This window comes from Passer montanus, unplaced genomic scaffold, assembly GCF_014805655.1.
Source record: "Passer montanus isolate IOZ18808 unplaced genomic scaffold, ASM1480565v1 scaffold32, whole genome shotgun sequence".
Taxonomy (NCBI): Eukaryota; Metazoa; Chordata; class Aves; order Passeriformes; family Passeridae; genus Passer; species Passer montanus.
The window spans coordinates 217,277-243,788 of record NW_024367930.1 but is presented as its reverse complement, the minus strand read 5'-3'; the positions used below and the strand labels follow the sequence as shown (position 1 = coordinate 243,788).

Genomic DNA, 26,512 nt, shown 5'->3' with positions numbered 1-26,512 from the left:
AAATGGGGGGGGGCCCCTGTTTTCCCCATTTGGGGGAAAAAACCCCCCCCCCCCCCCCCCCCCGCCTTGTACCTATATATTTTGATACACCTTTTATTCCCACGAATTACTACCCATATCTATAACGCTCATCTATCACACAGTGATGTTCCATTGATCCTCTCCAGCTGGTCTTCTTGGTGGTGATGATCGCCCTGAAAAGCATCTTTAGGGAGGGATGGGCTTCAATGGCTTCTCTATAAAGTTTTGCTATTATGAGCAAAATTTTATATCAGTGTTTGAGGCATGAACTATTTCAGTCTCTGACAATAGTCTAGATAATTTCCTCTACAATAATAACAACAGTAGTAACAGTGCCAGTCTGAGAATTAGGTGAATTTTAGTGGCTGTGAAAATGAAGGGATTTGGTCATTTGACCAGAGTTAGGCAGATAGTTAAGTTAGAAATTGCTCCAAATTTTCTCTTGTACTCTTCATTTCAGATGTACATTGCCTCTGTGTTGATCCGTATCTAGGGTAGTCCTGTCCCTAATTGGTCATGTCCCTAATACTATTGCCTGAAAGGCTGACAAGATTTTAGTGTAAGATAATAGGTTGTTTGATATTTTCACTGTTTAAATATGTTCCTAGGACTGAAAAAACATCCCTTATTAAAAACTTTTAAAAAGTAGACTCTCATCTTCTAACCTGTGTGCAGCTATAGTTTGGTACAGGGGTATTATTTCTGTCTCTCATTTTTCCAGTCTGTTTGGAGGCAAGCATGAGTCAGTGCTACCCTCAGAATGCCTCAGAAGCAGATGTGCTGCAGGGATGTGTTGTTCAATGCATGAAGCAGTGTGGATCGCTCCCTATTTAGACCCAAGGAAAACACTATGAGACAGGATTCGAAACAAGGTGGGAAGTCTGGGAAAAAGAAAGCTTTTTGGAAGGGAATGGAGGGAATGTCCTATATGTTCTCATTTGCTAGGGCTTTTTTTAATACTTCCATTACATAAGAATTTTCTTTGCAAGCAAACTTCAATAATAATTTTCTCCTCATAATTACTGGCAGAGACATCAAAGAAACATATTCCTTTTCCAATGGTTTTGTGTAATTATTTAGTTAGTTCTTCATTGTTTCCATGTGGTGCCTCCCACTTACTCCCTGGCAAATCAGTACTATAGCTAGTAGTTTAGCAAGCATTTACAGATATGCTAATTCCTGATGAGCATTTGCCTCCTGCTGTTTGTGTGCTTTGTCATTACCTTAGTGGGTGAGGAAGGGATATTCTAAGTAGTTCAGAGTGTGCAACCCCTCCATTAGCACAGCCAACTGTGATTCACGGTTTTTTAGCTTGTGGCCATGGCCTGATCTCTTCTCACTCCTCACTGCTGCAGGGGTGCTTTCAGCCCTATGGGATGACTCTAGCATCGTAACTATATATATGCTGTTTAGGATGGAAATCTGTTACAAAACGCCTGCTGCCATTTACTTGGTGCATCTCTTACTGGCTGGAATAATTCACCTGGTCTGCTGGGTAGCAGCCATCTTAAAGATATGAGCAAAAAATTTCTCAGAGGGAGCCATTATCAAAGCTTTTAGGCATTTAACTTAAGTTATGGAAAATGAATAGTCATTAGAAGAATTGAGCCCTTCTTCTGAACTCATCAAATTCATGCCAGAGTTTTATTTTCATTGTGTGAAGTTGGGTGGGTAGATTCTCAGTAGAAAGAGAGAAAAGTCAAAGCTGCTAGGCAAATGTTTGAAGGCATTATTTGGAAGATTTAATTTGCTAGTGAAAACTTGTCATATGATCTCCTACTGGAGTGAGCAGGAAGAACTTACACCAGCAGAAGTGATAAGTTTAGCCAGTTATCTCCCTAACCACCCACTGCTCCAGGTTGCTTTTTTGGAAGCAACAAAGTTGGGGGGTGGGGAGGGGCTAAGTATATGGTATGAATGCTAAGATTTGTTATAGGTAAAAATTGATCCAGCCAATTGTAATTAAAATAAAAATAAAATTTATTCACGACCAATATACAGTCCCAACAGCCAACAATCAAGGACAGCACCGACCCCAGGATCAGAGCTGGGTGAACTCACATCCGGCCTCTATTGCACCGAATCCCCTTCTGTTCACAAATGGCACTTGGCAGAGTCTGAGTTTACTCTTTTTCTTGCCTGCGGCGGAGTCCCTTTGTCCTTCCTTGGAGTTCTTCACATTCATGTTGTCTCTATTCTCTCCTGCGCTGGACGAAACCTTGTCCTGGACCAAACCTTGTCCAGGAACTGATATGTATCTGCTCCTCGGTTCCCGGAATGCTGCATTCAGATGTATGTCCTTGATGGTTCTGTCCATCTGAGATGAACAACTTCATGGGCCATCATCGCTGGGTGTTCTCTTGTTCATACCAGTGAGAATGCCCGTCTCCTGTGCAGGCTAGGTCCACTTTGTATGTTAATGACACACCTCCTCCTCGGCTGCCAGCTGCGGTTTTGCCACCCTGTGAAGCAATCTCCTTTTCCCTTGCTGTTGTGATTTTAAAGGTTTATATTATACTATTTGAACTGGTCCAATACCAGAGGGGGACACTGAAGAATCTTGTCCAATGCCCGGGGGTGAGAGAGGTGTGAAATCTGGTCCAACACCAGAGGGACACACTGAAGAATCTTGTCCAATGCTTGGGGGTGGGACTGGTCCTTTAATTCTCGTGATGTGGGTCCAACCTTTTTCTCTGGTTCGCACAGCCGAATTAGTGAGGAGGAGTACCTGAAAGGGGCCTTCAAATTTAGGCATTAATGGTCTATAATTCCAGGATTTTATTTATAAAACCCAATCTCCTGGGTTGATGTCGTGTGCTTTTGTATCAAGAGGGGAGGTTTGGGGGAGGTATCCTCTTTTTCTAAGTCCTTCTAGGGTTCTTCCAATGACTTCTAAATATTTCCTTGTAGCTTCTTCTCCTTCCAGATAGTCTCCTGTGCTATAGGGTGTTAACAAGAATGGCAATCCGAACATCATTTCATAGGGTGAAATCCCTATATCAGACCGAGGTCTTGTTCTGATGCGCAAGAACGCTAGGGGCAAACACTTTAGCCAATTCATTTTTGAGAGTTTTGTTCATTCATTCCACCCTCCCAGAACTCTGGGGGTGCCACGGAGCGTAATCTCCATTTTATTCCTGAAGCTTCAATTATAATTTGCAATGTTTGGGCCACAAAATGTGGACCTCGGGCTGAGTCTATGGTATTCACCATTCCGTTCTGGTTCACTTTTTGGCAAGTTAAACACTCTTTTATAATTGTTTTTGCTAGGTCATATACGCTTATGCACAGGTTATTCCTTAGGTAATAATCACATAGTCCTTGGACTCCCCAGTGGGTTAATTTCTGTAGTTCTGTTAGCACCATCCTAGCAAGTGCTTTGTTTAGCAACACCCGTCCGTCTGATGTTAACTACTCCCCCATTGCCCTTGATGTAACTTTAAATTTCACAAAATATGAGTTCTTTTTTTTCTTTTTCCCTACTCGGGTGTGGTTTCTCCTTAAATAAAAACTTTTACCAGATCTTCTGGTCTTAAAGCTGCTTCCTTTGCTATCTTGATCAGCTTTTTGTGGCCTCGTACTGTAGGAAAGAGTTGTTTGCCCCCACACTTTCTCTGGCTATAGCAACCGTGATCCTAGCTTTGGCCTTTGCTTTTTCTTCTTCTCTCCTTAGATATACTTTCAATGCTTCCCTCAATAACTCATTAATATATTTTTCTTGCCAATCCTCTATCTTTTCCAGTTTTTTCCGTATATCAGGCCAAGATTGAGTAACAAATTGGACTTCTAGTAGCATTTCACCTTCGCTGGTGTCCAGGTCTGTTTTGGAGTACAACTGAAAGTTCCGCCTCAGGCGATTAAGCCAAGTGGCAGGAGTTTCATCTTTCTCCTGTATACACTCAAATGCCAGTTTTGTATTAGTTCCTTTGGGAATTGATTCTCTGATCCCCCGAATTATCAAAGACGTGTACTCCATCATGGCTTTCCTCCCTTCCTCCTGGTTAGGGTTCCAATTAGGATCCACTAGTGGCAATTTGTCTTCACCTGATGGCACTTGGGGCCCTGGACAGTTATCTTTTTCTCAAATTCTTATGTTAGCAGCCCTAACCATTCGGGACTCTTCTGGGGAAAATAATATATTTAGAATGGAATTCATCTCCCCCCAAGTGTAGAAATTTGGACCTAAAAACTGATCTACTTGGTTAGCAATGCCCACGGGGTCTTCAACTAGATTCCCTAACTCCTTCTTGAATCCTCTCACCTCAGAAGCAGTTAGAGGAGCATTTACAAAACCAACACCTCCTGCTACTCCTCCCATAGGAACTTCTCTAAGGGGAAAAAGTTTCTCTGCCTTGGAGGTCTTGGATCGGGTACTACAGTATGGCCCATCTTCAGACACAAGATTGTTCATTTGAGGGGTATTAGCATCAGCTTGTACTTGCTGTAGGCTAACGGCTGTACCTGGTGATAAGGGGTTATTAGATAAGGAGGAATTTGTGTCCCAGTTAGGAGGAGGTGGAGGGACTGCAGTAGGGGGGGGGGAAGAGCTTGGGTGCGTGTTAGGTGGAGCTGGAGAAGGGGTGGAGCATGCAGCAGGTGTAGTAGGTATTAGTGGTGGTGCAGAAGCAGCTGAAGGAGTCGAAGGGGGTGGTGAGGGAATGGCCTCCATGGCCGCTGGGAGAAGAACTGGATCTGCTATTTGAGGTGTTTGAAGGAGAGGGTTATAAGGTGGAGGGGCATCAGGAGGCAAATAGTCTAGGGGGTCCCACCTTTTACCAATTTCTTTAATTCCAGCATCTCCTCTTTCATTCCCTTCTTTCTTGCTCTGCACTTTACAAATTTGCACTCCTTCATTCTTTACAGCATTCAACCAACAAGCTACATACAAAAGATTGCTCAGGATCAATATCTTCTCGAGCCGTCAGATAGTTACTCAGCTGTTGACACATCCACTTGTCTTTCGTCCCACACCACGGCCATCCTCCTTGCACTTCTAATTCTGGCCACACTTCTGAACAGTAATGAATCATTTTAACTTTATCTAATCCTTCTGTGCTTTCTATAAAGTCCCATTTCTCTAATAGTTCACCTAGGGGACTGTGGGGAGGTATATTCTTCAATCTTTGGCCACTTTTCTTACTACCGCACCCTCCCATATTCTTCTGCCTCTAAACAAATCACAAAGATGTCTTTTTTCTCTAAAGGAAATATATCTTATTTAAGAAGTCTCGACCTCCTGCCAAAACTCCAATTTCACTGACCCTTTTTGTCAGGACTTTGTTAAGACCTTGGCCTTCTCTTGCCAAGACTCAACAAACAACCAAAACACAAAAAAAAATCCTCGAGGTCCTGACCTCTGAGGTTCGCCTGACCTCCTTCGTCAGGACTTAGAGAGACCTTGGCCTCCTTTGCCAAGGCTCAAACAACCAAACCTCGAAGCCCTGGCTTCTGAGGGTGCCTGACCTCCTTTGTCAGGGCCAAACTGCCTGATATCCTAACTTCCTTCGTTAGGAGCTGTATCAGGGCCTTTGGGGTGCGTGCCACTCACACAACTATTTCCTCCGCACGCCCGGAGGGGGATCCTCTTTACCCCTCTGGAGGCACCTCAATCACCAGTTCCACTCGCTTCCCCCTGTTCCCGGCCGGCCCCCTCGCGGGGGTTTGGAACCGCGGTACTGAGGGGTCCTCACTCGCTTCGAGGGGCCGGGCTGCCGGCCCCCGTCTCACTCACACACACTCGCTCAGAGGTCCCACTCGCTTCGAGGGGCCCTGCCGGCCCTCGTCTCAGTCACACACACTCGCTCGCCTCCCTCTCCCGCCGCCGGATATTCTCACCTATCCGACGCTGCTCCGTGTCACTGTCCCAAGCCGATCTTCTCTGGTCCCGATAGCCAGCTGCCCTGCAGGTCCAGGGTGGGCGGCCGTCCCAGTCCTGGTGTCCTCTTCAGGCGTGGCTATCCCGGAGAGCCCCAAGCTGAAATAAATGGGCAGGAGATCTTTCTCCTTTTTAATGCCTTTATTAAGAAGAATCAGCTCAGGTGGGGAGAAATCGACAGGTTGCGCCCACACCGCCGTTGCTCCCAGGCGTGGCCCAAAGAAGTCTGACCGGTTTGACATTTTTTTTTAAACTCTGAAACTTAAAAAAAATACAATTTTCTATTCATAACACAAATTACCATCATATTCATAACAGATTCATTGCTGAGATGACTGCAAATAAAGAAAATAATTGTCAGGAAGTGCCACATCCTGGTTCACATTTGCATGGTTTGTGCTGTTTTCGAAGGTTTGAGTTTGCTGCTGTTGCTTGTGTTGGGTTTTTTTTTTTGCATTTTCTGTCAGAAACAGAGTTTAAACAGCTTCTGTTTGTTTGTTTGTTTGTTTGTTTGTTTTTGTGGTTTTTTTTTTTAGGGAATTTTTGTTTGTTTCTTTGCAAGCACAGATGTCCTGGAGGCAACATGATCCATTGATAGGTGGCTGAAAATGACTATTGTTCACTGACATCCTTTGTTTTCTTCTTCCTTTTTAAAACAGGTTTGAATTACAACTTGACCGCTGATGTGGGAAAGAAGGAAAAGAGCCAGCAACCCAGAGTTTATTTTGTGACTTCTGGAGAGACAGCAGGGCAGATTACAGAGAAGTTACAACTGTCATTCATGCAGGAAAAATGTCAGCATTACCTAGCATATGTCAAGGTCAGTTCATTCATGTCCTTCCTTACTTTGGCCTTACTACATTCCGCTCTTTTAAGAAAATTATTCAACCAATTGAAGTGGTACTGCTTTGGTTTCAGATGTTTGATTTCCTGATAGGTAGAAGTTCAGATCTTCTTGCTTGGCATGATTTGTAAGTCTGAGCACCTTCAAGACCTGCTGCCAGGAATTTTTTTTTTTAATGTTTGGTCAGGCAGGTCTTTCTCCCTTTCTCTCTTTTTATCTTTCTTTCTTTCCCTCTTTCTCTCTTTTGCTGTCTCTATTTATTTATTTCTCTATTTCCTCCCTCCCTCCCTCCCTCCCTCCCTCCCTTCCTCTTTTTCTCTCTTTTCTTTCTCCTTTTGCTTTGGTTTGTTGCTACAGACATTGTTCCCAAGGAGACAACATCTTGTTTTATTAGGAACAGCAGGTTTAGTGTTGAGTTTGTTTAAAGTCTGACTGCACAAAAGACTGGTAATACAATCTGCATGGGGATGGCAGGATAATGATAGGCCTGCAATGAAATAATTGGGCTCTTGGATTTGAATAAACCTGTGAATTTAATTTGGTCTTGAAAGCAGCAGTGGGATAACTTAATTCCATATGCATCGTGGTCCTAGAGATACAAAGAGTGCTTTCCAGACTGAGACATAGAAAGGGTCTGTGACTTTCCTGTGACAAAGTCTTTATCTAGAGCTTGCTAAGACTGTAGTTGTCCTCATTTGGCAGGTGTTGAAGAAATGTCACCCAGGTGCTGTTTTCAGAGTAAGCACAATTTTCTTCTACATTAATCATGTATAGAATGGATTTTAAAATTACATAGGAAGGACATTTATCTTTTAAACCACATATGTCTTACAAACACTACTCTTTATCACCTTACTGAAGGACTTCTTCCCATAGATAAGTGTGACCTAAATTTGATGGATAACACTTGATACTCTCTTGTTTTGAGAATACAGCACATCCAGCTTTTTCTAAATGTATAAAGTTTTCCAGGAAGCTTTTTTGTACCTAAAAGCTTTGAGAATGGGAGATAAAATTAATCGTTTGACTCTATCAACATTTTGTGCATGGCTGTTGAGGGAAAATAAAATAAATAAGGGCACCAAAGAGGAAATGCTGTCCTGTTAAATCATGTGGATCTCTGTGAAGAAACTACATATCTTCCATTTTTTAAAAATGTTTCTGGAACAACCATTGCTGTCTGCTGTAGAAAAACTTGTTAAAGAAAATGTAGGCCTATAAGATTACCTTTACTTACAAAATGTATCACTGAATTGAGTAATCCTGGAGTTCTCCAATGTTCTCCAATGAACACATCTGGTTAGATTTCAATTCTTTGAGTTTGAATCAAAAGGAGCCACATACTAGATACTAGACAGAATTCATTAAAGAGCTACATATGCCCAAGAAACTCTTTAAATTATTGTGACATTTCTAGCTAATTTGGGGAATGCAAAGGTAAAAACTGTTCTGGAAAATTCCTGGGAAGTTGGATTTTTATAGTCAAGAGAAATATTTAAACATGTCTAAAAATACCAACAACTTAAAGCAAAATAGCTGGTTAACAAGCAAGGCTACTGTTTTTTTATGTGATATAAGCAGACATTTTTCACTGTTAGAAGAATAACAGGAAATCTTGTAAGGGAGAATGAAAAATAGTGGATGAAGATAATACCTGTGCTTTTCTAAAGTGATGGTATAATCCACAAGACTACATGATGTTAGAAGCATTCAAAGAGAGCCCTGCACACTCTGAAGGAGTGTAAATGGGGTCATGATCACTGCTATCCTTATGTAATATCTAGTAAAACATACTCTCTGAAAAACCAAACCAAAAAACCCCTCCATAAAATCCAACCAGAGCTCTCCTTAATTGCATATATTTGCGATGGAATGGGTGATTAAAAATATGTGGGCTTGAAATATACAAATATTTCATTTAGGCTTCCTGGTTTCCTTTCATTTACTGTATGTCTGACGAATTCTCCTGCATGGCAAATTGAGTTGTTTGTAGTTGCATCCTTAATACATTTCCTTTATTATTGTTTATTTGTGTCACTGGTCACAAAAGGATCTATGTAGTTTAACAATGTCAATTCTGGGCTGCCTATAATGAAGGACAGAGAAGCTGTTTGGACTTGTGTGTCACCTCGTGCTAACTTGACTAACTCTGCTAGGTACACAAGGTCTCCAGTCCAAATGGAACACAGCAGAACTCTGTGGGTTAAGTTAGGTAAATGAAAGCCTGTTTCAGGCCTTGCTGGATGATATTGTTTTATCAACATGTAATTCTAGTGTGCAGGAGGCATAAAATGGAAGGACTGAGAAAAGCCATTTAAAAAAACAGATCTCTACAGGCTGTCTGCATTTTTTGATAGATTTGATCTCAAGAAACCCCAGCAAAACTGAGCACTAAAAGAGTTGCAGTCTGCAAATAAACTGACATTTAATTGTTTTACAGTTGATAAGTGTCCATGTTTTGAGCATGACTAATTTCCTCTTTGTGATTCCCTTTCAGGACGGTAGCTATTTTTCTCATTGCTGCTACTGAATTTGACTATTAAAGTCTGAATTTCCTCTTATCTGTGTGACTAAGTGGATCTCAGAAGGTTTGTAGGATACATACAGCTGGGATCTTCATCTTGTAAAGAGCAGGCTATCAAATTACAGCTCAAGGTGCTAGAGCTGTGGTAGTTAATTCTCTTTCCTCAGCTAGCCGGGGAAAGAGAATCGGCAGCAATGGGCTTAAGAGGTGCTGTGATCAAGGTAGTGACTCTGAGGAAACATTGTTTTCCTTTTCCAATAACTGCCTTGGTTGTCTCCTGGTTATGTGGTCTTTTCTAGTATTTAGGAGAGATGTATCAGTGTATAGGATGAGAATTTTACAGAAAGGACATTGTGCCTGCAGATTTATGCAGGAGCAAAACACATCTTCCTTGATTTATCACAAAGGTGTAATGGTGATCATGTTGAAAGCCCCTTGAAGAATTCCTGCATTTATTAAAGAAGCACCATCTGATTTCTTACCCCACTGTAGGCCAGCCAGCTGGGCTGCCTATTGCTACCAGTCACTGTTGTCCGTGTACAGAGTAGATGCTTTAATAGCTGCAGACACCATCAGCAGTGCTGGCACATGATTAAACTAGACACAGCATTTATATTTTCCTGATATATTTTTCTTGGTTGTTTTAAGCAGTTTCATGTAAGTCATAATATTCTTAATGGATCCAGACATAACTTATGGGAAGGGTGGGGCTGAGAAGTAACAGCCTTTGCATAATATTTGTGTAAGTGAAGAACTGATGTTTGTACAGACAAAAAACACTGACTTTTTAACAGAAATTGTACAATTTTGCTTTATTCATTGCTGAGTCCTGTAGCCAAAAATTTGCATATTTATAGGTATGTTTCTGGGGTTTTTTTTGCCATGCATCATTTCCTTTTAAAGATACTCTAGGCTGCTGACATCACACAAACAATCTCTAGTGCTGCTCATCTATTTCAGTCAAGGTCTGTGGTCGTATTTGTTTCTCCCTATATAGCTATTTGATCTCATCTGAGGGGGTTGCATGTTTTGAAGTCTTTTCTTTTTGATTCATAGTACCCAAGCTTTTTTCTAGAGACTGGGTAATAAAGCATTTGATTTCAGTCACATCAGATGTAGAGATGGTGTCACCTTGATCATATGTTTTCTTCTGAGAGTTGCCTGCCTGTGAATTAATCTCTATGTAAAGGTTTGGTTGGTAGTATTACAGGATAGAGATAACACTTGAAGCAGAGACTGCTTTTCCAGCAACAACAACAATGAAAACTTGGTCATGATTATCTAGATTTTTACAGGGTTTGGACCACTTGGTAGACAAAGAGAATACTGAACTGTTCCAGCCTGTAGTAAAAAGTTTATCATCACTACAAGACTAAAGCTGCTGTGTAGTTTTACCAGGAATAATGACTGCAGTGAGATTCATTACTAAGACTGAGAGCAGAGTTGATGCATTTGGGTTTGTTCATTTTGCTTGTTTTATGTAACTTTCTTTTACCCTTTTGCAGAGCCAACTGGAGAAACTGCTAGGCCCAGCCAGGTGCAATCATAACATGTGTGCAGCCTTAAAAGGCTGTGGGATAGGTGGGCTGATCATGAAGCACAGACAGGGGTTTATTTACAAGAAGCATGCTTTCCAGAAGAGTTATGTTCTCCAAAACTGTGCAAAGTCCAGTGATAATCTATTAGGATAGCCTGCCTCCCTTCTAGCAGAGCAAAATAAATGTGAAATACAAATTAAAAAAAAATAAGTAGTGGGTTTTTTTTGCCTTATTCTGTAAAGTGATCAATCATCTCCTTTTGAATAAATTCTGTCTGGCACTGAGTAGAGCTGATATCTCACCTTGCAAAATCAGCCAGGGAGAAGAGAAGCTGTATTTTTTCTCACATAGCTCATATGGACAAGGGAAGAACAGTGGTCAGCTGCATAACTCTTCTCATAACCTCTTAGGTAAATGGATTTAGGAGTACCAGAAGGAGTATTAGGAGTCAATGGCATCTTTGAGCTGAACATTAACTGTATCAAGATTTAAATACTGCTGATGATCATGCAGTTGTCTTTGGCTTTTTCAAAGGTTTTTACAAGGCTTACCAAGAACAAGAAAGATTATCTTTCAGGGGTAGGTTTATAGTCTGTCCTGCACAGTATGACCAAAATCAAGCTGCCAGATAAGCCTTCTTTCAGGAGGGGACCCATGCTGCAAGTAGTTAAGTGCTTTGAGATCTGTAAGGGCTAGTAGTGCAACTAAGTGGGAGAACAAGTTGTATCAGGTATTGTACTGTTAACTCTTTGGGAGCTTTTTAGTGGACAGTGCAGCTAGAGAACTGTGTGGTAGCCCAAATGTGCTTATGTCTTGAGGCCATTGGGAGGTTTTCAGCTGTGAGCTGAAGATAGAGGTTTTGTCTAGAAATCCTCCTCTGCCCGTCCTCACAGGTTTTTAAAGGAATGACTTTCTTCCCCCCTTTTCTCACATTGTTAGGTGATATAATTGGGTGAGTGACTATCTCCTTCTTTATAGTTGGAGAATTGTCTTTTAATGTTTTCTGCTCTGTACAGAACTTATCCGTCATAAAATCTATGAAAAAAAATCCAATTTAAAGTCTTAACAAGGTAATTGATTTTATTGAAGTTCACTGTTGCTCTTTGATTTTTGCCATTATGTATGAAAAATGCCAAATATGTTATTTATGGCCCAGGCAGAAATTTGGTTGCTGTGGTGAAGTAAATGTCAAAGTGCCTGACTAATCATATTTATGAATCCAAGCAGAGATTTTATAGTCCCCAAATGAAATAAATGGCATTTTGAATGAGGCTCAGTTTCGCAGCACAGTAGCTGATGAAATTCTTGCCTCCCTTTTTTAAACTGTAGTGTACCCTGCTGAACTCTAAAAGGGTGCAAATCTTTAATCTTGAGCCCTTTGATCTTGTCCCTTTGAAATGTTATGTAATGGTAAAGAAATATGATTTATTTTTCAAGCAGAGTATCTCAAAAAAGCATATTTCTCAAGTTCTGGCAGAGTTGAGAATTATTTTTACTGCGTGCAGACTCTTAGTGAAGCATGACATTTCACTGCTGCTTTTAGATATTCAGTTGCAGACATATGCCTGGCTTTGACGTCTGCCCACTGACATATTTCTGTCTGATACTGTAGTTTCTCAAAAAGAGATTTCATTTGCAGGTAAAAACTTCTGGAGATGGAGAGGCAGATTTAGGCCTCATCAGAACATGGCACTTTTAGGGTGGAGGCTGGTCAGAGGGCTGGAGCCCCTGTCACACAAAGACAGGCTGAAAGGTTTGGGGTTGTTCATCCTGGAGAAGAGATGGCTCCAGGGAGACCTCACTGCAGCCTTCCAGGACCTGAAGGGGACTTATAAAAAAGAGTGACTTTTTTTTAAACTAATAGATAGTAGGTTTAGATTAGAGGTTAGGAAGATCTTTATTCAGAGGTTGGTAATGCACTGGAACAGGTTGGCCAAAGAAGTTGTGGATGCCCTGTCCCTGGAAGTGTTCAAGGCCAGGCTGGATGGGGCCCTGAGCAACCTGGTCTAGTGAAAGGTGTCCCTGTCTGTAGGATATGCGGGGTTGGAATTAAATGATTTCTAATGTCCCTTCCATCCCAAGCCTTTCCATGATTCTTTGATACCAGAGTCCACAGATTTGTGAGGCAGTCCATGGGACTTATATCTGAAAGACGTAATTGCATTTTCCAGTGATGGCACTTTAGGAAGTGAATGGCCAAACACAGATGAAAGCTTGCTTTGTGCTAGGAAAAAATAATTTAAAAAGGCAGGTAATGATGGATAGGAATATTTTTGCTTTCTCTGGCACTCCTGGTTAACTGAAGAGTTCTTCGCAGGTGGAAAGAAGTAGCTGAGAAGGCAACACTACTGTTTTTGAAACTTTCTGACATCTTTTTTGTAGAGTTATATAAGCTAAATACATGATGGAAAATTGTGCTGTGAAAGTTTATTATTTACTTCTTTAGGACAAATTTTCATTTAAGGGGAATACACTTAAGGGTAGAGTTTTGTTGCAGAAAACTGCAGTAGAGAACAGCTTGTTTATCTTAGTGTTTTCCTGTTTAGAATACATGGAAGAATATCAGAATGTGCGCTAACCTCAAACACACGCGTGCGCGCACACACAGACACACGCACACATACCAACAACAGACGCACACGCACATGGTCACCTTATCCTGTCCAGACTGGGGAGTGCCTTAAATTATTACCCTTTCATTTTGCTACCCTTAGAGAGGAATGACCAGGGCACTTCATCAGGAAACACTGAAAGCAAATTCCAATAGAAAACTCTGTAGGCTAAAGAGAAAACAATTTTGCTGGCTGTGGCTTCTGGGTGTGCTCCAAATCTATAACATCCTTTTAGTCAGAATAGGGTCTTCCTAGAAGACTTACATATGCTGTGTTTAGTTTGGGCAGCAACAACATAATGCTAATCCAGTGCTCTAGTTCATACCAAAAGTGCATGTCAATATGTTTGAAGAAATGTGAGAATAATAGGTTGTAGCATAGAGATTCTATCACATAAAATGCCTTTTCTCCCTTTCTCTCATAAGGAGATGCTCACTCTGTAACTTCAGGTGTGGAACACAATTAGTCTTGACCTCCTAGGGTCCAGAAATTGAGAAAAGGTACATGCTCTGTCATGTTACCCTCACCCTCACATACCCACCAGTGCTTACATAAACAACAGGGTAGTTACAGTTGGTACGGTTGTGCTGGTGATCAGAAGATAAATCCCTGGTCATACACTTCTAGTTTGTTATTTTTATTTGTCAGTTCACCTAGAGCTCTGTGACTTCTCCTGGAATCCTAGTTACTTTAGGGAATGTTTAGTATTTTGTATTAATACTGCAGTAATGTGTAGTATTTTGTCTTGTATTAGCTGTTGTCCAGAGATTTTAAATGGATATTTATCCAGGAATTCAAATTATTTCCCCCTTGCCCACAATATCTTTGCCCTGATAGTATATGGTCAAGCTTGTTTCCTGATTTAATATTAGATGCTCTTATGGATTTGATGCAATAGGCAAATTAGATTGTTAAGATTTTACAATGGCCTTTTCTACCATCAAATGTTTATGTCACCAACTGACCACTATGCTTGCTTTCAGTGGTCACTTTTGCTTGGATAAAATGGTCATGATTGAAAAAAGTGTACTTAGGAAAGCTATCCTCAAAGCAGCGAGGTAGTAAAATTTTAGGAATATGTGCAATCTTGATTAGAGGGTTTATGGTCAAGTATTAACCACGTTTTCTGCCTAAATTGCACGTGTTGGTTTTTGTGGTTTCTCATGTGTAACACAGGACGTTTCTTGTAAAAATGTCTTGAAAATATTTGTGAACGTTTATCTCCTTTGTGAAAACCTGAAAAATACTTAACAATGAGTGGCTTTTGCTTGCTTTTTATACAAGTTGGTTTATTTCCATCTTGTTGTTCGAGTTATTTTTAATCTCCGTTTATGAATGGGCTTTATGACACTGAAAATGTTTTACTTTGAATTATATGAACACACGTCATACCATAAGGGTAGGACTGGGTGATAGTGGGACTGTAACAACAAAATACGTCAAAAAGGGAGAGAATCCTGCAGTAGTTTATATTGCCCCCTTTTAATTTTTTTTTTCTTTTTGGTGTTGTGTTAAATTCTAGACTGAAATGTGAAAAGTTAGTGGTAAGTCTTAGGGAATCTAATGTGAGAGTAAAGTAAATTTACTACTCTCTTCTTAGATGACAAAAGAAGTTGAAAATACAACTGGTTAAACTTGTCATGACTTGGTAACTTTCATCCTGTGAGCAGACTTACAGCTGTTCATTTGTGAAGGTTGACTAAAAGGGAACAGACTTTAATAACTTTAGTGAGAAGAAAAGAGTGTAAAAATAGAAAAAAGTAACAAAGAATGTAAATTAAAACAGGTTGTCATAAATTTATACCTTCTTTTGCATGTTTTTGACCTGCTAGAATCTAGGTAGTAGCAAGTGAAATTTATTATTAGCCATAAAAAGCAGTTTTGGTAAAGACAAAGTGTATAGGGAAATGGTGTGATGAAAAGGCTTTAAAATTCCTTTCTTTTAATAGACTAAGCTCTATTGCTTGGCTTTCAAATCTGGCTTGTGTGCTCTTATTCAATGAGCTAGAAAGAACGCCAAAATTGAAAAGCCAGGATCTTTGTCATGTTGAGGAAAGTTTCCCCTCTGACCATCCAGGAGCCACTGGCAGTTACAGTCCCACCACTCCAGACTTCTGCTGCATCCAAACCCCCCTCATAGTGGGGTGGCCCTGCTTGACTCCCCACACACACACCACTCTTATGCAATCAGAAAGGTTTCCTTCACAGTCTTGATAGAAGGTATCCCATAGCCAAGTCTCAGATGTCTGGTTCCTTTAAGTAATTTAATCATGGTGCAGCAGCATGATTACAGCTCATTTGGACTTCATCCAAAAAATCAGTGGGATTATTGAAGTGCAACAACTCATCTGGTTTTCATGTTGATATTTCCTAAGACATAATTGTCTCTTTAGTGAGTGATTGCGTCAGTCCAGGATTTTGGATTGTGAGCTGTTGTGATCAGGAACCAACTCTGATATGGTCCTTTGTATAAAGGAGTGCTTTATATAAACCACAGCAGTGCTCATGGTTTATAAACAGCCAGGGGCACTGTCACCCTGATGAATGAGGAAATTGTAAGGTTTGAATGTTTGAAGGGTTGTTTTCTTATAATAGACATCCCCCGTATAATCCTAAAGGGTATATAAACTATCTAAATCTTTAATGAAAGCAAAGTTTAGACTGCACATCCTAAGAGAGGTTTTCCTCTCTTGTACCTCAGAGTTCTGGCTTGTCTGCAGATGCACTGTAGGAGCATTTCTGAGACTGTAGGTAGGTCCTGTTGTCCTATTAGTTCTAGTCAGAACCAGAAGAAAAAAAAGGTCAGAAATAATTAATATCTTATTAAGAAAAACAAAAATCCAATGCTTGAAAAGGCTTATGTAAATGTATACGTGCTATAGTTTTATACAGCTGCAGTGTTTGCCATCTGGACAATGCTGTGTTCTGAGGTAGCTGAGAAGCAGGAAATTAAATAAGTAGGTGTGAAGAAGAAATGAAGACCATCAATTTTGGGTATATATATGTATTACATGCTTCTAATGTCAAGTTGCAAGGACTGTTTAAATAAATTTAGGATCTAATGATGTGTTTTTCATTGTCATATATTTCTCATCTTCCTTTATTTTCCTTTCCAGCTTGATTTTTTCCTACTTAGAGATGTGTTACATGTGTGCTAGAGGGAAATGTAGTCAGCTAGATGTTTATGCTTTGTGATGTATTTTGCAAAGGATAAAATATGAAATAATAATACTTGGGAGTCTTCACAGCAAAACAGATATAGTTTAGCATGTTCATTTGTCTACTACTAAGTTGCTTCTTGTTCTGCTGCATCCCTTCCCCCAGTGCCAGGCTGGATAATCAGTGTAGGCCCTGAGATGAGTGTTGCATAGCAGTTTGCAAACAGCTCAGCGTTATCCAAAATGAGCTTGATTCATGATCCGTGGAGAGATCTAGCAAGCATACTGACAAACTTAAACTCTACCTAGGAACTCATTGGTCGATGCTGGACATTGAGCTCACTCTAAGCTTTGGCAGATGAATTTATGAATTTACCATACCTGTATTGCAAAAAAACCTTTTTTTCAGTTGGCAAGTATCTAAACTCTGTCTATAACTACAAGCTGCAGTGTTTTAAGTGAGTGTGCTAATTTCCCTCATAGTTACTTAGTTGGTAATAACATAGTTAAAGATCAGTATGATCAGGTGCTCGTTTGTGTACCGCTTGCAATTTTTAATAGACAGAATATTCTTATTCAGTTTTGTCCTCACCTTAATTGATCTATTCTCCACCCTCAGAAAAATTTTTCCTTTTGAGGTATTGCAGGAACTTACTTTGGTGGATGCATGTGGGTATGCAATACAGGACTACATCAAGCTATAGGCTGCAAATAATTACTTTATGTACACAGTAAACAGAATTCATGGAAGTTTTGACTCATAAGACTGATGCACTGGACAGATATAAGAAACTAACTCAAAATATGCAAGTTAGTTTCATGCCCTTGGCAAAGGACTTTGGGTCATTAAGTGTCTGTACAAACAAATCTCTACTTTAGGATTATTTCCACTAATATACTAATATTTTTACTAATATTTACAAATTTTAGTATGCATTTTCAGCTTATCCTTCATTTTATACACACCATAGATTTGTAAGTAATGAGTGGGAATAAACTCAGTCACTTGCATAACTGAGCCTTCTGCTTTCTCTTTTTCTCTCACTTTGGAGCAGATTTGTTCATACAAAGAAAGAGGGAATGATGCTGGGGTTCGTGTTATTTTTCTATGTATATTAATGTATATGTATATTTAATGTGTAAAGACTACTTAAATAAATCACCCCTAATCAAAATTGCTTTGAAAAACAAAGCCTGTTTAAAAGGAATTTTATGAGACATCATCTCTAGGAAAGGAGAAACAATACTGGTATAATAGCATCTAAAAATGCCTGACAAGACATGAACTTTTTCTGTGCTCGTCATGAACAAAAGGACATTTAGGAAAAGGTCTTTACCCCTTGCATGTGATAATCTCTCTGAACTGCTCTTGCTCTGTTTACTTGAGCAGTAATCCAAGGAAGAAGTCACTGATGGAAATGAGAGATGGCTGTAGCTCTTGCATGGATCTTTCCTACTTATCTCAAGTAGATCTCTTTTAAGTCTACCTTTTAAAAACACAATTAAAATGGGTAAAGGGATCCATGATTTTTGCCAATGTGTTGGTTTTGGTCAATTCGTCACCCGAGGTTTTCTACTGCTTGGTTCAGGGACGCAAGTCATTCCCCTGCTATGCCATGGGGTTCCTTCCCACAGGAGACCATTCTCCGTGAACTTCTCCAACCTGGTTCCAATCTTATAAGCAGCAGTCCTGACAAAACTGCTGCAACATGAGTGCCTCCCACAGGGAACAATCCTCCCAAAACTGCTGCAGTATGGGCTGCTCTTCCATGCTGTGCAGTTCTCCAAAGACAGGCTGCTTCAGCCTGGAAGTGGGAGGCCCCTTTCTCCACCATGTCTCCTACTGGATCACAGCCTCCTCCAGGCATCCACCTGCTCCAGTGTGAGCACTTCCTCCATGGGCTGTGGGCAGATCTCTGCATCCCCCGTGGGCTGCAGGGGCATGGCTGGTTCACCATGTCTTCACCATGGCCTGTAGAGAATCTCAGCTCCAGCACCTGGAGAACCTTCTGCTCCTCCTTCTCCACTGACCTTGGTGTCTCCATGTTGTTTCCCTCACATGTTTTCATCTCTTCTCTGGCTAGAAAAAACTGTGCCCCACTTTGTTTTGATTTCTTCTTAAATATGTTATCACAGATGTTACCATCATCTTTCATTGGCCCAGCTTTGGCCAGCAACATGTCCATCCTCAGAGCCACCAGGGATTGGCTCTGCTGGACATGGTGGAAGCTTCCAGCAGCTTCTCATATAAGCCACCTCTGTGGCCCCCCGGTACCAAAAAGGGTTGAGTAAAACCAACACAACCAGCCAGTGGCTGTGTACTGTGGCACTAAACTAACCCCCAGAAGTGTTTGCCACCATATACAAGAATATACCAGGTGCTTTTTTATGCAGGCAGTGGTGACCAAGAACATGCATTGGGGGCATTGGGAGTCATCTCTATCCATCAGCTAAAGGGCAGGTGCAGTGTTTACCACACCACCTCTGCAGCTAGGTAATATGGGTGGATGGATTTGGTGAGTTGTATACATTACAGGTAACTGAAACTCTGTTATCTTTTCTATATTTTTAGTTGTGACTTTTTTTATAAAAAGTGTATTGGTGTTTTTATGTTGTATTTGCAAATGGACCTTTTTAGTTAGCAGCCCTCAGGTTTTTGTCAAGCAGGTACAGTGTTCCATTTTACCCTACAAGAAAGTGGCGTTTTTTTCCATGTAATCTCTTTCTCAAATAGTGCAGAGAGAGATTAAGTTGTGATGGTGAGCATGTTTCTTACAGCTCGGTCATTAAAGCTTCTTACCTCATTCTACTTTAGGCCTTGGAAGAAACTCTTGATTCTACTTTGAGGGGGACACAGCATGACTTAAGACATTTTCTGAGATTGTCTGGAATAAGATGCCAGCACTGCTCATCTGAGAGAAAGAGTGACAGCTGTACTGTCATTAGGCTGATGTACTTAATTGGCGATACTCATCTCATCACACATCTCTTACTTTTCACCTTTAGTTGCCCTTGCAATTAGTGGCAAAAAATAAACCTTTTTAGGGCATGACTCACTTGGGTCACTCCATATGTGTGTTTTAGGGCAAGACAAGTAAGACTCCATTGGCTAGGTCTCTACTGGCTCACAAAAAAGCCAAAAGCAACTTATTGGAGGTTGACATCTGTATTACAGATGTCAACATTTAGTCAAGGGAATCCCACTCAATCCAGTCCATTGTTGTCTGATATTATTTACAAGTTAAGAAGGAAAAAATGCCCAGTTGGTAATGGTACACTGATCTGTTTCTACTACTCTGTTCATTAAGTGAATCAGATTGAATTTTAGCCAAAGGACTTGAATAGAGAATTGATACAGTCAAAACCCCATTTTTCACTCCACCTCTACCTCTTGCAGTCAACTGTTATGAAAAAAAAAATCCCATACTTTTCAGCTGTAAATCTGAACTCAGCTTGGGGACATATACAAGGTCCCCTTGAATGAAAAGAAATTAAAGTGAGCAGAGTGCAATTTTGTTACCAGATGATAAATTTTTCTACACTCAGTGAGTTAACACAATGCTTCTTCTTCAAAAACCACTGGCCTATGGAACTTCACAATGCCCATGGTGTGAGAAATACAACTGGAAGTTCACCAGTGCCATTGTCCAACTTAGTAGGTTTTCTGTAACACTGGGGTCCCTGATCACTAGGGACCATCAAAGAGACACCCCAGGACAGAAGAACTCATGCATAAAGGGGAGGGAAAATATGTTAATGATTTTGGGGAAAATATTATCATATATATGTTTATTCTGGGACATCAATGAATATATATGTAAAATACAGTATATAAACAGAAACTTGCCGGTATTCAGCATGTATGACTTTAGGAGGAGCTATCCCCCTTGTGCATCTGGCCAAATAAAGAATGCTTGCTTTTCAATGTTACATTAGTGTTAAGGAGTTTCTTCTTATACTGAATTTTTTGGTACCAACTCTGTCCAGTGTTCCTGTTTTTTTTCTGTCTGCTGGTCATGGGATAAAAGATACAGGAATCCTTTATACATCTACATCCTAATTCTCTTCAGCTTTACTGAAATGTGATCTGATGGATAGCCATAATCATCAAACTTGTGTTCCCATGTTACAGCTGGGTATTCCACCCTGCTTTTTTAAGATGGCAGCCAACCCCCATGTGAGGTCATCATAGCCTTTCTATTTAGAGTTTTAACAGTACTTGGATCAGAGCCCCAGCAAACAACTCAACAGCTATGAAAGATGTTAGTTAAATGGTTTAAAATAGTTTATATTACTTTCACTGAAGAGCTTAGTGGTAGCATTGTTATGGTCTACTTCTTTTACAAGTTGAAACAACCATAAAATTTACCTTGTGTTTGGAGCCCATCGTATTTTACACCTTATCTTTTGAAATTGAGTGGGCATAGGGTAAAACCTGCTTTATTGCAAATTATATGTACATGAATTCAGAAGTATAACTCTCTTGCCAATTTTGTCATTGTTTAACAATTTACAGAGTAGTCAGTGGAGTGTAGAAGGCAAATGGCGTGGCATTGGAATGCTAGTGCAAGGGGATATCTGAGGTTTGTGTTTGGACTCTGCTAGAATTAAATGCTATCACCTTTTTCTTCTTAGCAATGACCACAGCTGTATTAAACACTTCAACACTTCAGTTGAATTGTTGTCACGTATTTTGTTGAGCTGAAAGAAGTAGCTGTTGAACATCTGTGTAAGAGTAAAGCAATATTGATTGTACATTTGAAGGCTTGTCTCTTAAAAGCATCTGTAGGGAGGTTGATTCAAAGTGTCAATGGAAAGAATTGTGCTAATCGGATATGGCTTTTGCTGAGTACTGTGACAAAGTGGTTTTACTTGTTGGTGTGTAGGACGGTGTCATGAACAGTAAAGAAAAATCATTGCTGTTCCATAGCAAACAACATTTTTACTGGGAAATTGCATTTTTGCTGCAGCACATGTATTTCAGTCTTAGTTTTGTTTTCCTTTGTGGAGGACCAGGTTGCCTTTGCCATGGAAAGAAGAGGGAAGAGTGCTGGAGAATTTTTGTCTTGCTGTCAACAGACAAGCAAAATAATAGATAAGCTGCAGCAGTGACTTCTGGTGTAGGCAAATGTGTTGCTGCAGCAGCCTGGATTTCAGTGATCAGGAATACAAAGAGGGACCAATTTGTTGCCTTAGTGGTTTCCAATCTGCCAGCACCATCTCTGCCCACCAACTCAAAGACCCACATACTTGCAGAACTGCATGGCTTGTGCACTCTCAAGCTCCTCTCGTCTTCCCAGGAGACAGCATCCTCTACTGTTGGGGCCCCCATCCTCTGCTTGTCAGAGGGGTCATGCAGTGCCCATGGATCATGGACCTGACATTTCAAACACAGGGCAGCAGACATGAAAATGACTACTGGAAAGGTAGGCCTTGGCCTTATTCCAGGGTTTCAACTCACACCTTGGAGATGTTTTTTGGGATTTTTTTCAGTTTGTGAGATGTACCCATGCAAGTATTTTGTTATGTTGCTGTAGTGGTTTTGGCTTGTCAATTTGAAATTTCACTAATTTTGAGATTTCTTGGCCAATGCACCAAAGGAGTGTGGTAGGTTTTAGTGCTGGTTAATCACTAATGTACTTACTTCTTGCTGTAAGATGGAATTAGGAGAAAAGCAAAGCAGGTGCAAAACCTTAGAAGGGTATAAAGAAAATTTTAATAACAGTAACTAAAAGAAAAAATGTAGTAAGTGTAAAAACAAACCCTTTAGAACACTTCTCTTTCCCCCACGACCTTTTCTTTTCCACTGACAAAGTAAAGAAACAAAACTTAAAATTTCCAGTCAGTTTACCACCTCTGAAATAGTCTTTCTTCAGTTCACTTAGGGAGAGAAGTCCTTCTTTTTAATGTTATGGAGACTTCTCCACAAGAGGAAAAAACCAGTTCTCTCATAGTTCTTAATTTCCTCATGGATAACAGCCACCTCGGGGAACCCTGCCATCGTGAAGTCCCCCATTTTCTCCAAGCCTTCCCACAGCTTGTTGATAGGCCATGTCAACTTATGGGGCATTGTTTTAAAGATGAGCTGTTCAAAGGCAAAAGTTCTCATTATCTATCTCTAAAATCATCCCTAGGAAGAGCTCTTCTCCTGGGGGCACAAGATTACTCTTCTCTCTTTCTCTGTTCAAACTTTTCATGGGATCACAGCTACTTTAACATTGCTTATTTTAACATGGAGGCTTTTGCTCGATGTTAATTTGAACCTTTTATCTCCTCATAGTTTCATGCCTTATAGGGAAAAAGAGGGTTTTTTCCCATAGTTTATGAGGATTTCAACCCAAAGATCAAGGCATCTCCTCATCCCACCTATCTGGGGATATGACTTCTTCTTTACTAACCTCTGTGTTTTCATGTTGTTCCTCTATATGCTTGCATCTTGTTCCTTTTTCTCACAGCGGGGTAGATTGAAGCACTGAAAGGGTTAACATATTGCCTGGGCCTCACAGGTTACCTGACGGGCTGGTAACTTGTGGCAGGAGCTAGTGTGAGGTGTGGTTAGTATCTAGTCAGCCAGGCCAGAACTCAGCAGCAGTACACCGGGAGTGTGGGGCTTCTCTTTCCCCCTGCACAGTGATTGTGGCAGCTTCCACAGCAGTGAAGGTGCTGCGCCGACCTGCTGCTGCTCCTGAGGCCCAGCGGGCTCAGCTGGGCCCCCGGGTTGGGGAGGAGTGTAGTAAGCAGCTAGATGTTAGCAAGGTCAGCTCCACCTGGCCCACAGCACCCGTCTCTCCTTGCCCTGCTGCGGCCCAGGGGAAGGGGCACCCGCAAGGCCGCCCGGCCCGGCCCAGCCGAGAGAGAGGCCGGGCCTGCTGGTGTTACCTCATTATGTTTCTGATTGGAAAAAAAAAAGAGGAAATCACTTTGTTTCTTTCTTTTTTTACTTGTGGTTTACAGAAGTATGTGCAATCTTCACTGGTTGTAAGTTTTGCATCACTTCCCTAGATTTTCTCCTACAGTGGATGTGTACTGTAGTTTTGCAAGTACTGAGTCAATATAGTCATACCTGGTAGCCATATTGTTGGATGGATTTATTTTTACCAGGGTTTCCAGTGCTTTTCTTGGCTGATGAGATTCACAGCCCTAAAAATTTATCCTTCTCTGCCAAAGACTGTGTGTCTAAGGATTATTGGCAGGGTTGAAAGCTCTTGCATATGTACTTCACCAAGTAGTGCAGAAATTTGTAGGAATTACATGAAATCAGGTGTGAACCAAAACTTCCCCTAGCATGGACAATTAAGGCAGGACTACTTTTTCTCTGTCCCAGAGCCAGACCCATAGCACACTCTTCACCAGAGAAGCCTTGACTAGGCCTAGAATAATAGAATAATACAGCTAGAAGACTGTATTAACCAGGTTTTAGGATAAAAATGTGGACTCATTGAGAGATCCATTTCACACTGAAGAGCAGATTGGCTCACAAAAGATAAAAGAACCTGTTCTTTTAATATCTAACAGAATCTCAACATTTAATTCAAGTGTCTTTGTTTCAGGCTACTGCCTTACATACTGTGGGAGGTGGGTCTGCCTGAATTGTCCATAGTGCTGCCCTGGTCTTTGTCCTTCTTGAGTGGTACCCAACAATATAAATTAAATTATTCCTCTGAAGTGTTATTATCCTAGCTTTATCAAAATTAAACTTAATGTGTCCCAACTATCTTTTCCATTTTTATGTGTTTCTGAATTTCATCATGGTTTTTCCTAGTTTGGTCTAAACTTAATAAATTGACATCATTTGCCACTTCAGTGGCTTGTTCATTTTTACTCAGTCATTTAAAATTGTATTAAATGGTGGTCTTTGCTCTTTGAATACACTCTTAACCTCTTGCAATATCTCTACTGTAAATGGTTTAAGGTGATTCTGATGTGAATCATCTAGGGAAGGAGAATGTTAATGTGGAAGACAATGACTGGAGTGTGACCTTGAGGTTCACAGAAATTAAAGCTTTTAGAAATAGTATCGCTATTGAAATAAATAGGGCAGGAGATCTTTCTCCTTTTTATATGTCTTTATTAAAAAGAATCAGCTCAGGTGGGGAGAAATCGATGGGTCGCGCCCACACTGCCTGTGCTCCCAGGAGTGGCACGGAGGAGGATGATAATGTAGCTGTGTCCGCTGGTCTGCAGGCAGAGCTGGGCCTTCTGTCCTCACGGGAGAGTAGGAAATTCCTGCCTTTTCGGTCTAACATTCCAGGTCCTCTTTCTAGTTAAGACCTTTTCATGTTAGGGTGAGAAGTAAAAGGATCTTAGCAGATACTGGATTAAGTTCCTCGTCCTTAGACGTCACTTAGGTCTCTTAATTCCATCTTGGCTCGTTGTTTTTAGGGTTTTTTCCCTGAAACTTACAGGTGAAGTGCATTCTCATCTGCATACTAGGTCTGATGTTACTCCCCTTCCCCTGCTGCCTGCCTGCGGGGTCTGGTATCACCCCTGGCAAGCATTAGAGGGGAGGATGGCTAATCACCAACCATTAACAGGTAATTGAAGAAGAACTGTTAACAATAGGTGGCTGTAACATGCAGGTAGCCTTCAATTTAAAGCAATTGGTTAAACTTTTTTTAACTTTGCAACCTTAAAAAAAATTGATAACTTTTTTTATTCATAACTACAATACTGCCCTTATTAACCTCCCTACCCTGAAAGAAAACACAACCCCTTTCCCCCCTTACTCTAAAAAGGAAGTCAATAAAAATACAAGAGATGCACGTAAATGCTTAGATTTTAATATTGATTTCTAATTTTTATTTTTTACACAATGAAGTTACTTTCTTACCAGGAAATGGTGAAATAATAATGTTTTTCCCTCTTAATCGGTTTCTATGTTGTATAGATTTTGGAAGCACTGAAATCTCATAATTAAATATTTAAAAATAGCAAGTTATTGCTGAGGGTGAATTCAGGTCTGGTCTGATTATTTGACTGGTCTTCCTCAGTATTAAAATAGACTCCAAAGTGTTCAGTGGTTCCTTCATGGGCCCACCATGAAAAAGAGTAATGTTCCAAGCCACCCCTGTTTAACAAATGCAGTACTAAACATGCCTGGGTAGTTACCATCTCCAGCAAGGAAATCCCAATGTTTGATCTCCAAGGCAACCATACCGGTTGAACTTAAGGGATTGCTTTATGACTGCTTTATTACTGCTTCCATTAGCAGTACCATCTCCTTTGTGAAGCAGCAAGCAACTAACCAGTGCATGGCAGGCACTCCTGACCACCCAGTTCCTTGTTTAAATAATCCAGAGAATTAAAAAAAATGGCCCATACACCACCACCACCAAATCTGGCACGTCCTAGAGAGTTTTGCTTGAAATTGTTGTTGTTCCTCTAAGAGGAAATGTATGTCTGAAGCCCTGGCCTGGGAGTTCAAAAATCTGAGTTGAATACTCAGCTGTAAAGCAGCAATCTGATGTGAAGCTGGGAAGGTACTTAACAATTAAATTAACAAATTTTCTTCTTGTTTCTGATCTTTGTGTTGCCCTCCTGTCTTACCTTTGGGTCATCATACCTGTTTGCTCCATAGGCCCTTTGCAGGACAGTCAGGACTTAGGGTTATAATTTGTTGTATGTAGTTTTGTGTTGCTGTAACATTAATCCTCTGAATCTGGCTCAGGAGTTTAGAGTCATTTTGCCACAAATTCATTTGCATTTCAATTTTTTTTTTTTTTTTTCCCTTGCACTCTGTTTTTTCCTTTCTTTGGGTGTTTGGGCAAAGGCAGAAGCTGCCAAATCTTTCCACCAGACACTGTGGCATGGAAAACTTGGGTGAAAATATACAAATTGGTTACTCATAACTACCAATGGTGTAAGAGAGAAAGCATTCCAGAATCAGAGCCCAATGCACTTCATCACAGAAGTTGGATGTCATAATTTTTAAGTTTGAAGC

At 40.6% G+C, this 26,512-nt stretch overlaps 1 protein-coding gene across 2 annotated transcripts in view; it reads left to right on the top strand.

The window, feature by feature from the left end:
• ITGA9 (integrin subunit alpha 9) overlaps nt 1-26,512 on the top strand; it is a 245,397-nt gene that overhangs the window by 55,685 nt on the left and 163,200 nt on the right. For both annotated transcript variants that reach the window (XM_039715127.1, XM_039715128.1), the window contains exon 15: nt 6,556-6,716. In XM_039715127.1, coding sequence (XP_039571061.1) covers nt 6,556-6,716 — 161 coding nt within the window. The remainder of the gene's footprint in view (nt 1-6,555; nt 6,717-26,512) is intronic.